Here is an 11,071-nt window from a genome sequence, read left to right on the forward strand (position 1 = left end):
CATTCCCAAACCTTTAAATTCACCCTCATTATCACATCTGTACATATCAGATTGTCATTCCCCCTTCACTAGCTTCTGTCTGTCTCCAAGGCCCCTATATTCTACATTATAAGACACTGATTTTACATTGTTTAGGGAGTTCACGTTAGTGGTAACATACAATCTCTCTCCTATTGTGTCTGACTTATTTCACTCAGCATCATGTCTTCACGTTTCATCCACGTTGTCATATGTTTCAGGACCTCATTCCTTCTCACTGCTGCATAGTGTTCCATCGTGTGTGTGCACCACTTTTTGTTTATCCGCTCATCTGTTGAAGGACACTTGGATTGTTTCCATCTCTTGGCAATTGTGAACAGTGCTGCTGTGAACATCGGTGTGCAAATATCTGTTTGTGTCACTGCTCTCAGGTCTTCTGGGTATATACCAAGAAATGGAATTGCTGGATCAACTCAATATCTATATCATATGTATTTTTTTTTTCATTTTTAAATTCAGTTTTATTGGGCTATATTAACATATCATACAGTCATCCATGGTGGACAATCAGCTGTTCATAGTACCATCATACAGTTGTGCATTTATCACCCTGATCTATTTTTTGAACATTTTCCTTATACCAGAAAAAGTAAATGTAAGAACAAAAAATAAAAGTAAAAAAGAATACCCAAATCATCCCCCTCCATTTTTAATTTAGTTTTTGTCCCCATTTTTCTGCTCATCCATCCATACACTGGATAAAGGGAGTGTGATCCACAGGGCTTTCACAGTCACACTGTCACCCCTCGTAAGCTACATTGTTACACAATCGTCTTCAGGAGTAAAGGCCACTGGGCTGCAGTTCCTATGTCATGTTTTTTTTTTTTTTTAAATTCATTTTATTGAGATATATTCACATACCACGCAGTCATACAAAACAAAGTGTACATTCGATTGTTCACAGTACCATTACATAGTTGTACATTCATCACCTAAATCAATCCCTGACGCCTTCATTACCACACACACAAAAATAGCAATAATAATAATTATTGTGAAAAATAGCAATTAAAGTAAAAAAGAACACTGGGTGCCTTTGTTTGTTTGTTTCTTTCTTTCCTTCCCCCATTTTTCTACTCATCCATCCATACACTGGACAAAGTGGAGTGTGGTCCTTATGGCTTTCCCAATCACATTGTCACCCCTCATGAGCTGCATTTTTGTACAATCATCTTCAAGATTCATGGGTTCTGGGTTGTAGTTTGATAGTTTCAGGTATTTACTGCTAGCTACTCCAATTCACTAGACCTAAAAAGGGTTGTCTATACTGTGCATAAGAGTGCCCACCACAGTGACCTCTCGGCTCCTTTTGGAATCTCTCTGCCATTGCCTCTAGCTGGTTTTGCCTAGAGGGCAAATTCTGGTCACTCACCCTAGAGAGGACTTTCCTAAGTCAGTTTTTCCCAGCTATACCAGGCCAGGGACCCATGAAGGGAGCACAGACCAGTTCCAAAGGGCCTGGGGAGAAGGTCAGAGAAGAGGCCCAAATTCCTTTTTGTTGGCTCCGTGAGGCTGTGCTTTTCTGGCCTGCCTAGCAGAAGGTGCTCTTCAGCAGACCATTCCCCTTAGCCCTGAGTAGGCTTTATGTCTTTATTTTTCTGTTTTTTAAACCTCCTTTGGCTCTGCCCCTGTTAGGGGCAGGGTTGGCTGCAGTGGTTCCTTTCCTAGGCGGGCTAAAATAACAGTGCAGACTTGGGACCCAGCAGTCTAGTTTGCTGATCAAAGCCGTGATCGGTACTTAGCCATGCTCCCCCATTCTTGGGAAGAAGAGCTTCCACATCTCTTTCCATCTGCAACAGCCAGCCACGTGCTGGACCTGAGGTAGCCTCCATGGTGGGGGGTGGGCGCTGGCCACCGCCGGGGGGTGAGTTACTCACAGTTTCTTACAGCAGTTTCTCAGTCTTTTTTTTCCTGCTCTTCCTCTAATGCTGTACATGCTCCCCTCATCTCCAGAGCTCCAGAAAAGTTCTTTCAGACAGTTTCTGCTTGCCACTCGCTGTTTTTGGAGGAGGACTGAGTACTGTAGCTCCCTACTCCATTGTCCCCAGAAGTTCGCTCTCCAGTGAGGGTTTTTTTTTTTTTAATTCAATTTTCTTGAGATATATTCACATACCATACAGTCATCCAAAGTGTAAACAAATCAGTTGTTTTACAGTACCATCATATAGTGTACATTAATCACAATTTTTTTTTTTATATTTCCAAAAGTACTGAGTTTATTTGAAAGCACTGCATCATGTTCGAATCTCAGTAAACAAAGCCATGTATCCATTATGTGTTGATTTTGGCAGAGCATAGACTTGCATACATCAATTGATAAAATAAAGGTATTTGCTTTTAGTAATAAAGTAGTGTGGAATTAAAGGACAATGTGTATCTCTTCTGGATAAGTTATTTAGGTCATAATGTTTCTTGTAATTGTACTTAATATTTGCTGGAATAGAGGCATAGAGAAGATGAACACTGTTTAGATTAATGGATACATGCGGTCGCAGTTGACTCGTCTGGGGGGGGGGGGTGGCGGCCGGCTGCCAAATCCTAGGCTCTCAGGATTGCCCGGAGGGCACCGGCGGCGGGGGCTCTTTCCCGGAGGCGAGGGCGAGGCGGGGGACTGGGCCCGGTCCCCGGCGTAGGCGTGCAAAGTATGGAGGGCGGCGAGAAAGGAACAGGCGGGACACGGTTCTTTTAGGGTGAAGAAGCCAAGAGAGAGAGAGTTTATTAGGGGAGAGTACAAGCTTATATCGGGCGTTTAGAGGGCGGGGTAGCTGTAGGGGTTAAAGGCTTGGATTGGTTCTGAGAGGGCGCGGAGGTTGATTGAAAAGGGGCGAGAGTTGCTCCGGTAACGGTGTCTGGCAACAATGTATGCGCACTGGTGGTGATGGGAGTTGCACTGGCAACGGGGAGTGTCCGGGCAAGATAAGGGGGTGGGGAAAAGGCGGTTCCCTCCGGCAAGCCTCCCCTAACAGTGGTATTTTGGGTGAGGAAATGGGGCCTGCCTCCGGCCTCACTTTCCCAGGCCCGGGGGGCTGCGGAGGGCGCTGTCGCCCGTGCCCACCACCCTCCCCAGGGGCTGATCAGGTCCCCCAGCCCAGGCCCGCCAAGTTGAAGCACGTAATCAGTGTCCCGCAGATACACACAATATATGCCTAACATGAAAAAAAAAAAAAAAAAGACAGGTATCTGGGAGATACTGAAATTCCTGGATCCAAGTGCTTTAAGGTAGGGGGTGGACCACTAAGGTTTTTCAGTTCATCTTTAGACCTCCCCAGGTAAAGCCAATCTTGAGCAATGAGTGCCAGCCTATTTTAGAATAGCTTATATAGAGCTCTTTGCAAGAGGATGCCATTTTAAACTTGCTTGCCATCCACTTCCATGACACATATATGCATATTTCACTGGGGCAAGCAACTCAGAAACATGATTTCATCATTGCTACGTAGTTAAGGAAAGAACTTATCAACTGAATGCATCTAGTGTTTTTTTAGGGGACACAGTCTGTTCTGATCTCTGAAATGTGCAATGTAAGATTACATTTAGACGCCTGCAAAACTTACAGTTCAGTACACAGAAGTTGCGTCTACAAAAGAATGGGAAAGTTATAATCACCATAAGAAATTACAATGATTGACACATCATAAACATTACTTGAACTATTTTTAATCACATTAATGTAACATTAAAAATATACATATTCATGTTCACTAAAATTAATGAGGTTATTTGGGAACAAGAGACAGATCCTCTCTTGATCTCTCCGTTTAAAATTCCTTAATATTTAACAAGTTGAGCCACAAATATACTTAAGCTGCAATAATACCAAAAAGGGGATAAGTGTTTGCTTTTTGAAATCAATGAAGTACGTAAAATGTTTTGGCAGATAACAGCACTATTCTGGGACATCTTAAAATTTTATGTTTACCTCCCATTCTCCTGATACCATTTTCATTTTAATCATGTATCCTTTTTGACCTTTTGCATGGAAAAATGTTAACTAATCTATTATTTCAACATTAAGCCTAAAATCACTTACTGTCTCTCAGCCCTCATGGTTTTCATCTGAAAAATTGGAATAATAGTTTCCTAATGGAAATTTGTGAAGAGTAAATGAGGTAATATATGTACAATGCTTCACACAGTGCCTGGCATTTAGTAAACACATAATGAAGGATAGCTTTGATTTGGTTTGTCTACAGCTATATAATCTGGAGACTTGTACTTAAGTGATTAAAATATCCCATTAAAATAGGAAGGACTATTTTATCTACCTATATATGGAGGACAGGTGGACATAGGAACTGAAAACTATAAAATCTGACTGTTGACATAAAAGCATCAGGAAATCAAAAGTTAATCACTATTCTGTTGGAGGAAGTAGAAAAACAGAATCAACTTCGCTATGAGGGGACTTGCCTAAGAAGAATGGTTCTCTGAAAAACAAGATGTAAAAATGGCTGCCAGTGATTGACTTCTTCTTACTCCTAACTTCCAGTGTGAGGAGCAATAAGGCAGGTTTCTTTCCTATTCTCTTTTTCTACCATGGTTATTCCTGTTTCTTTGCTAGGGCTTACACCTTTCTCCTTTTCAAAGATCACTCACGGCCCATGTGGTGGTTTGAAGCTGTATGTACCCCAGAAAAATGTGTTCTTAAATTTAATCCATTCCTGTAGGTATGAGCCCATTGCGAGTAGGACCTTTTGATGGGGTTACTTCAGTTAAGGTATGGCCCACCTCAGTCAGGACAGGTCTGCATCGTATGACTGGAGTTCTTTATAAACAGACTGAAATTCAGAACATCAGTCTTCAGGAGGAAAGCATCGCCTTGAAGACTCCTTGATTTGGACTTTCTTTTAGCTTCAAAACTCTGAACAAATAAATTCCCATTTCATGGCAAAAAAAAAAATTAAGCCTAAATCTTTTTAAGCCAAGATAATTTTGCTATTTTATAAAAGCAACAGACTCTCCTGTTTCAGGATAAGACAGAATGTTTAAGGTTCATGCTTGCTGCTTTGCCTGGGCTTCTGCTTCCTTTTAACCAGGAGGTGCTGTTAAGCCTAAAAAGGCATACACTGCAGTATTTTCTCTGGCTTCAAAGAAATCATCATAGTCCCCACAGTACTGGCTTTCATTGAAAATTTGAGGTGGCAGGGGGTACCCTGTGGCTGGTCGACTGTTTTCAGGTACGTTTTCTCTCATCCACTTCCGATTCTCTTCATTGGCTGCAATATGTTTTTCTTCAAATCCTTTTTTGTTGGCTTCCAAGAAACCAAGCACATCTTGCTGTTTCTTCTTAATCGCCGTAGAACCAGAAGAAGATGCAATATAAACACAGATCACCATCCTGGGAACAGCCGGCTGCAATTATTTGGGTTCTGAAAACGGTGGTGGAGCAGCTGCAGTAGCAGTTGAAATCAAGCTAGCTGCTGAACAAAGGTTCACCACAATCAATTTTTGAATACTCTCATTACTCCCCCCAAAAATAATAAAAATAAAAGTAAAAAGAACACCCAAAACATTCCATCCCTCCTATTATTCATTTAATTTTTGTCCCCATTTTTCTACTCATCTGTCCATACACTCAATAAAGGAAGTGTGAGCCAAAGATTTTCATAATCACAGTCATCCTGTATAAACTCTAATAGTTATACAGTCATCTTCAAGAATCAAGGCTACTGGGTTGCAGTTCAGCAGTTTCAGGTATTTCCTTCTAGCTATTCTAATACACTAAAAACTGAAAAAGGATATATAACACATAAGAATAACCTTCAGAATGATCTCTCCGCTCCATTTGAAATCTCTCAGGCCACTGAAACTTTATTTTGTTTTATTTCTCTTCCCCCATTTGGTCAAGAAGGCTTTCTCAGTCCCACAATGCAGAGTGCAGGCTTATCCCCGGGAGTCACGTCCCACGTTGCCAGGGAGATTTACACCTCTGGGAACCATGTCCCATGTAGCAGGAAGGACGTTGGGTTTACCTGCAGACTTGGCTGAGAGAGAGAGGCCACATCTGAACAACAAAAGCGGTTCTCTGGGGGTGACTCTTATGCACAATTATAAGTAGGCTTAGCCTCTCCTTTGTAGTAACAAGCTTCATAGGGGCAAGGCCCAAAATTGAGGGCCCGGCCTTCTAAATTGGTAGTCCCCAAAGCTTGTGAGAATTTCAGGAACTCCCCAGGTGGGGAAGTTTATTATTTCCACATTTTCCCCCAGTCCCTCAAGGGGGCTTTGCAAATACATTTTTATTCTCCGCCCAGATCAACCTTGGATGTACTGGGGCTTCAGACTAACCTGTACAAGCCAACCTGATCTCACTCCCTGTTAAAGGTTCCATGTAATTAGGGTGCTTGAATAAGCTGACAAGGTAAATTATCTATTATGCTACAGAAAATACAGATTTTGCACCAAATAAACATCTCTTCCTTTGGTCTCACACAGAAGTTGAAGTTTTAAAACACCATCAATATCATCTTTTACCCTTTAAAAGGTCTGGTTTACCTTAGTCCTAACCAAGTCCATTTTGTCATATCTCTAATTGAAGTCTGTTCTCTTTTTCAGCTTATTTAACATATGCTATATGGGGTAATGCCGACATTCATAGCTGCCAAAATCTGTCTCTGAGTCTCAGGTGTCACACAGATAACCAGAGTTCTAGGAACCGACCAGGTTATTCACAAAGAGCTCAGCATCTCACAATTTAGAAATAGCCATTACAACTCAGGAATAGACGTAACTACTGTTAACAGCTTACAACTAGGAACCTTTACCATAAGCCTTCCCCGAGAACCCGTGCTCTCAGACTCAGTTCTCAGAGTTTGAACATAGTAGTTAGGCTGTATTAGGTGGAATAATCTTAGTCTTTTCATTTCTGGTTTATTTCACTCAAAATACTGTCCTCAAGGTCCATTCACCTAGTTGCATGCCTCATAACTTCATTCTTTCTTGTAGCTGCTCAGTATTCCATTGTATGCATACACCACAGTTCACCGTTTAGTTCATCAGCCGATGCACCTTTAGGCCACCTCCATCCATTGCGAATCGTGAATACTGTCACCATTAACACCGGTGTGCAAATGTACATTTGTGTCCCTGCTGTCAGTGTTTTTCATTTCAGTTACTACATTTTTTCAGTTCTAGAATTCTAGAGGAAGTTTATTCCTTTTTGTAGATTCCAGTCCTTTGTTGAAATACTCTCATAACATCCACATTATCCTTCCTTATGTTTTCTTTTACTTTACATATAACATGAAGTCTTTGCTAACGCTAATACATAACTACTCTATCTTTTGGGGGGGGGGGTTAGTGCAATTTTATTGAAATGTATTGACACACCATAGAACCTATCTGAAATATATAATCACTGGCTCACAATATCATCACGTAGTTGTGCACACATCCCCATGTCTATATCTGCTGCTTCTGGCTCTCTCTTGATTATTCATCACTTCACCTGTTCTTGCTTTTTTTACATGTCTAATAATTTTAGTTTGTGTGCTGGACATGTATGCTACATAGTTCTCTAAAGAATAGTAAGTTTTGTTAAATTATTGGCAGATCAGTCTGATCCTGCTGAGGCTTGGTTTCAGAATTTTCTGGTGTGGGTCTACTTCAGTTATGGCGTAATCCTACTTACATGGTGCGGCCCCAACTTCTAGGGCATGACCTTTCTGACACCTCAGCTGTTCGCCAAAGTCTCTCAGATGCAATTCTCTACCACTGTGCAGCCTTTAAAATCTCTGCTTAACTCTCAATCTTCCAGTTGCTGTCCTCTGCTAGTTCTCCTGGAGACGTTCCTCTATGTGTACGTACTAGTCCTTGGCCAAAGACTTGAGGTGCACTTTCACGCAGATTTTTAGGGCACCTTCCTCATGACTTCCTGATCTCCAATACCCTGCCCCCTAAATCTCAATTGCTTTGCAGCCCCAAATTGCCAATAATAGCAACACTGTCACTTTCTGTTGGGCTCTATTTCTCTGTGCCATGGTTTAGAAAATATTTTTATCCAAAATATTATGTCCAAAATATCCTACGGATATTTTGCTGGATATAAAATTCATGATTGGTAATTTTTCCTTCAACACTTTCAGCATCATTGTGTGTGTGAGGCTCCCCTTTCATACCTGTTTCTTTTGATGATTGTAGACCTGAGATGGTTGCTCTCCAATGCCTGCAAATGGTTGTTTTATTTTATCTGACTTTTATAGTTGTTTTCCTCTCTCAGAATCTTAAGTCATTACTTTTTAGTGTTGTAGTCAAGAAATCCAGAGCCCTTCTATTTTTTTTATCAGAATGGGACCTGTTTTGTTCTCTTCTGAAACTCATGCTTTTTTCTTTGTGTCCAGTTTTATTAGTCTGTGATCTCCAGTGAAACAGAACTAACAGGATAACTATGTGTAAAGAGATTTATTATAAGGAATCGGCTCACATCACCATGGTGGCTGGCAAGTCTGAACTGAGTAGAGCAGGTTGCAAGCTGGAAACACCAATAAAGGTGATGTTGAAGTCCTTAGTCCAAATTTCCCAGAGGAAGTTGGCTGACTGGAAATTCTAGCAAGAGTCAATGTTGAATTTAATGCAGAATTTTTCTGACCTCTGCAACCCTCAATTCTGGCTTTTAAGTCCTCCAACTGATTGAATGAGATTATCTGCATTGCTGAGGGCAATCTCTTTTGTTAATTATAGTTTCAGTTAACTGCTTGTAGATGCAATTTTTACCCATGAAATACCCTCATAAGTAATAGGCAGGCCAGTGCTTGACCAAACAGCAGCACACCCTAACCTAGCCAAGTTGACACAAAATTAACCATCCACTGGTGTTTTATAATTCCCTGACGATTGGTTTTGTTTTGGTTTTTCCTGTCTTTTGGGCCAGTAGTTCATAAGATTTTTTTTCTTAGCTTTTTTGTTTCACTTGGAAAAGTGTGAAAAATGCACACAAAACAAATTAAATCATATCAGGTCGAACCATATGAAATTACCATTATTGTAGGTAAAAACAATTGAGTGTCAGCAATTTCAGTACACACATACTTTGGAGATGTCACAGGTTCAGTTTCTGACCATCGCAGTAAAGCGAATATTGGAATAATGTGAATCACATGAATTTTTGGTTTCCCAGTGCATGTAAGTTATGTTTACATTATATTGTGGTCATTTAAGTGTGTTATAGCATTATGTCTTAAAAAAAAAGCAATGTACATACCTTAATTTAGAAGCAACTTTATTGCTAAGAAATGCTAACCATCTTCTGAGCCTCCAGTGAGTAGTAATCTTTTTGCTGATGGAGGGATTTGCCCTGATGATGGCTGCTGACTGATCAGGGTGGTGGTTGCTGAAGGTTGGGGTGGCTGTGGCAATTTCTTAAAATAAAACAATGATGAAGTTTGTTGCATTGACTGACTCTTTTTTTCCTGAAGTATTTCTCTGTAGCATGTGATGCTGTTTGATAGCATTTTACTCACAGAACGTCTTTCAGAATTGGAGCCAATTCTCTAACACCCTGCTGATGCTCTATCAACTATATTGATGCAACATTCTAAATCCTTTGTTGTCACCTCAGCAATGTTCATAACATCTTCACCAGGAGTAGATCCCACTTCTAAAGATCACTTTCTTTGCTTATCCATAAGAAGCAACTCCTCATCTTTTCAAGTTTTATCATGAGATCACAGCAGTTCACGTACATCTTCAGGCTCCATTTCTAATGCTGGTTCGCTTGCTATTTCCATCACATCTCCAGTTACTTCCTCCTCTGAAGTACTGAACCCCTCAAAGTCATCCACAAGGGTTGGAATCAACATCTTCCAAACTCCTGTTAATGTTGATATTTTGACCCCCCTCCCATGAATCAGGAATGTTCTTAATAGCATCTAGAATGGTGACTCCTTGCCAGAAGGTTTTCAATTTACTTTGCCCAGATCTGTGGTGGCTATAGCCCTAAGAAATGTGTTTCTTAAATAATAAACTTGAAAGTTGAAATGTCCCCTTGATCCATGGGCTGCAGAATGGATGTTGTTGTTAGCAGACATGAAAACAACATTCATCTTATTGTACATCACCAGAGCTCTTAGGTGACCAGATGACTTGTAAATGAGCAGTAATATTTTGAAAGGAATCTATTTTTCTGAGCAGTAGGTCTCAACAGTGAGCTTAAAATATTCAGTAAACTGTAATATAAACAGATGTGCTGTCCTCCAGGCTTTGTTCTTCCACTTCTACAGCACAGGCAGAATAGATTTAGCCTAATTCTTAAGGGCCCTAGGATTTTCAGAATGATAAATGTACACTGGCTTCAACTTAAAGCCACCAGCAGAAGAGCCACGCTTTCCTTGAAGCTCTGAAGCCATGCATTGGCTTCTCCAGCTATGAAATTCCTCAACGGCATCTCCTTCCAGTACAGGGCATTGGAAATCTGTTGTTTGGTGTAGCTGCCTTCTTCAGTGATCTTACCTAGCTCCTCTGGATAGCTTGCTGCAGCTTCTCCATCAGCACTTGCTGCTTCACCTTGTGCTTTCATGTTATGGAGACAGCTTCTTCCTTAAACCTCGTAAGCCCAAATCTGCTAGCTTCAGACTTTCTTGTGCAGCTTCCTTACCTCCCTCAGTGTTCATAGAATTGAAGGGAGTTATGAACTTTCTCTGGATTAGGCTTTGGCTTTAGGGAATGCTGTGGTTGGTTTGATCTTCTGTCCAGACCACTAAAACTTTCTCCATGTCAGCAATATAGCTGTTTCACTTTCTTATCATTTATATATTCACTGGAGTAGCACTTTTAATTTCCATCAAGAAATTTTCCTTTGCATTCACATCTTTTAACTATTTGGCACAAGTGGCCTAGCTTTCAGCCTATTGCAGCTTTTGTCATGCATTCCTCACTAAGCGTCATCATTTCTAGCTTTTGATTTAAAGTGCAAAACATGCAACTTTTCCTTTCACTTGAACATTTAGAGGCCTAATTTCAATATTGGCATGTCCCAGGGAAGCTGGAGACCTTTGCAATCTTCAGCACCTGGATGTCCTCGGTGTCTGAGTCCTGGTCA

The 11,071-nt window shown here is 40.8% G+C and overlaps 1 protein-coding gene across 1 annotated transcript; it reads right to left on the reverse strand.

Moving 5' to 3' along the window:
* Window positions 1-5,017: 5,017 nt before the first annotated feature.
* On the reverse strand, window positions 5,018-5,376 carry LOC119528092 (SH3 domain-binding glutamic acid-rich-like protein). Its single transcript, XM_037828760.1, has one exon. It carries the CDS (start codon window positions 5,374-5,376, stop codon window positions 5,068-5,070), a length of 309 nt encoding a protein of 102 aa, XP_037684688.1. The 3' UTR covers window positions 5,018-5,067.
* Between the last annotated feature and the right edge of the window lie 5,695 nt (window positions 5,377-11,071).

This window comes from Choloepus didactylus, chromosome 2 (assembly GCF_015220235.1).
Source record: "Choloepus didactylus isolate mChoDid1 chromosome 2, mChoDid1.pri, whole genome shotgun sequence".
In the NCBI taxonomy this organism is placed as follows: Eukaryota; Metazoa; Chordata; class Mammalia; order Pilosa; family Megalonychidae; genus Choloepus; species Choloepus didactylus.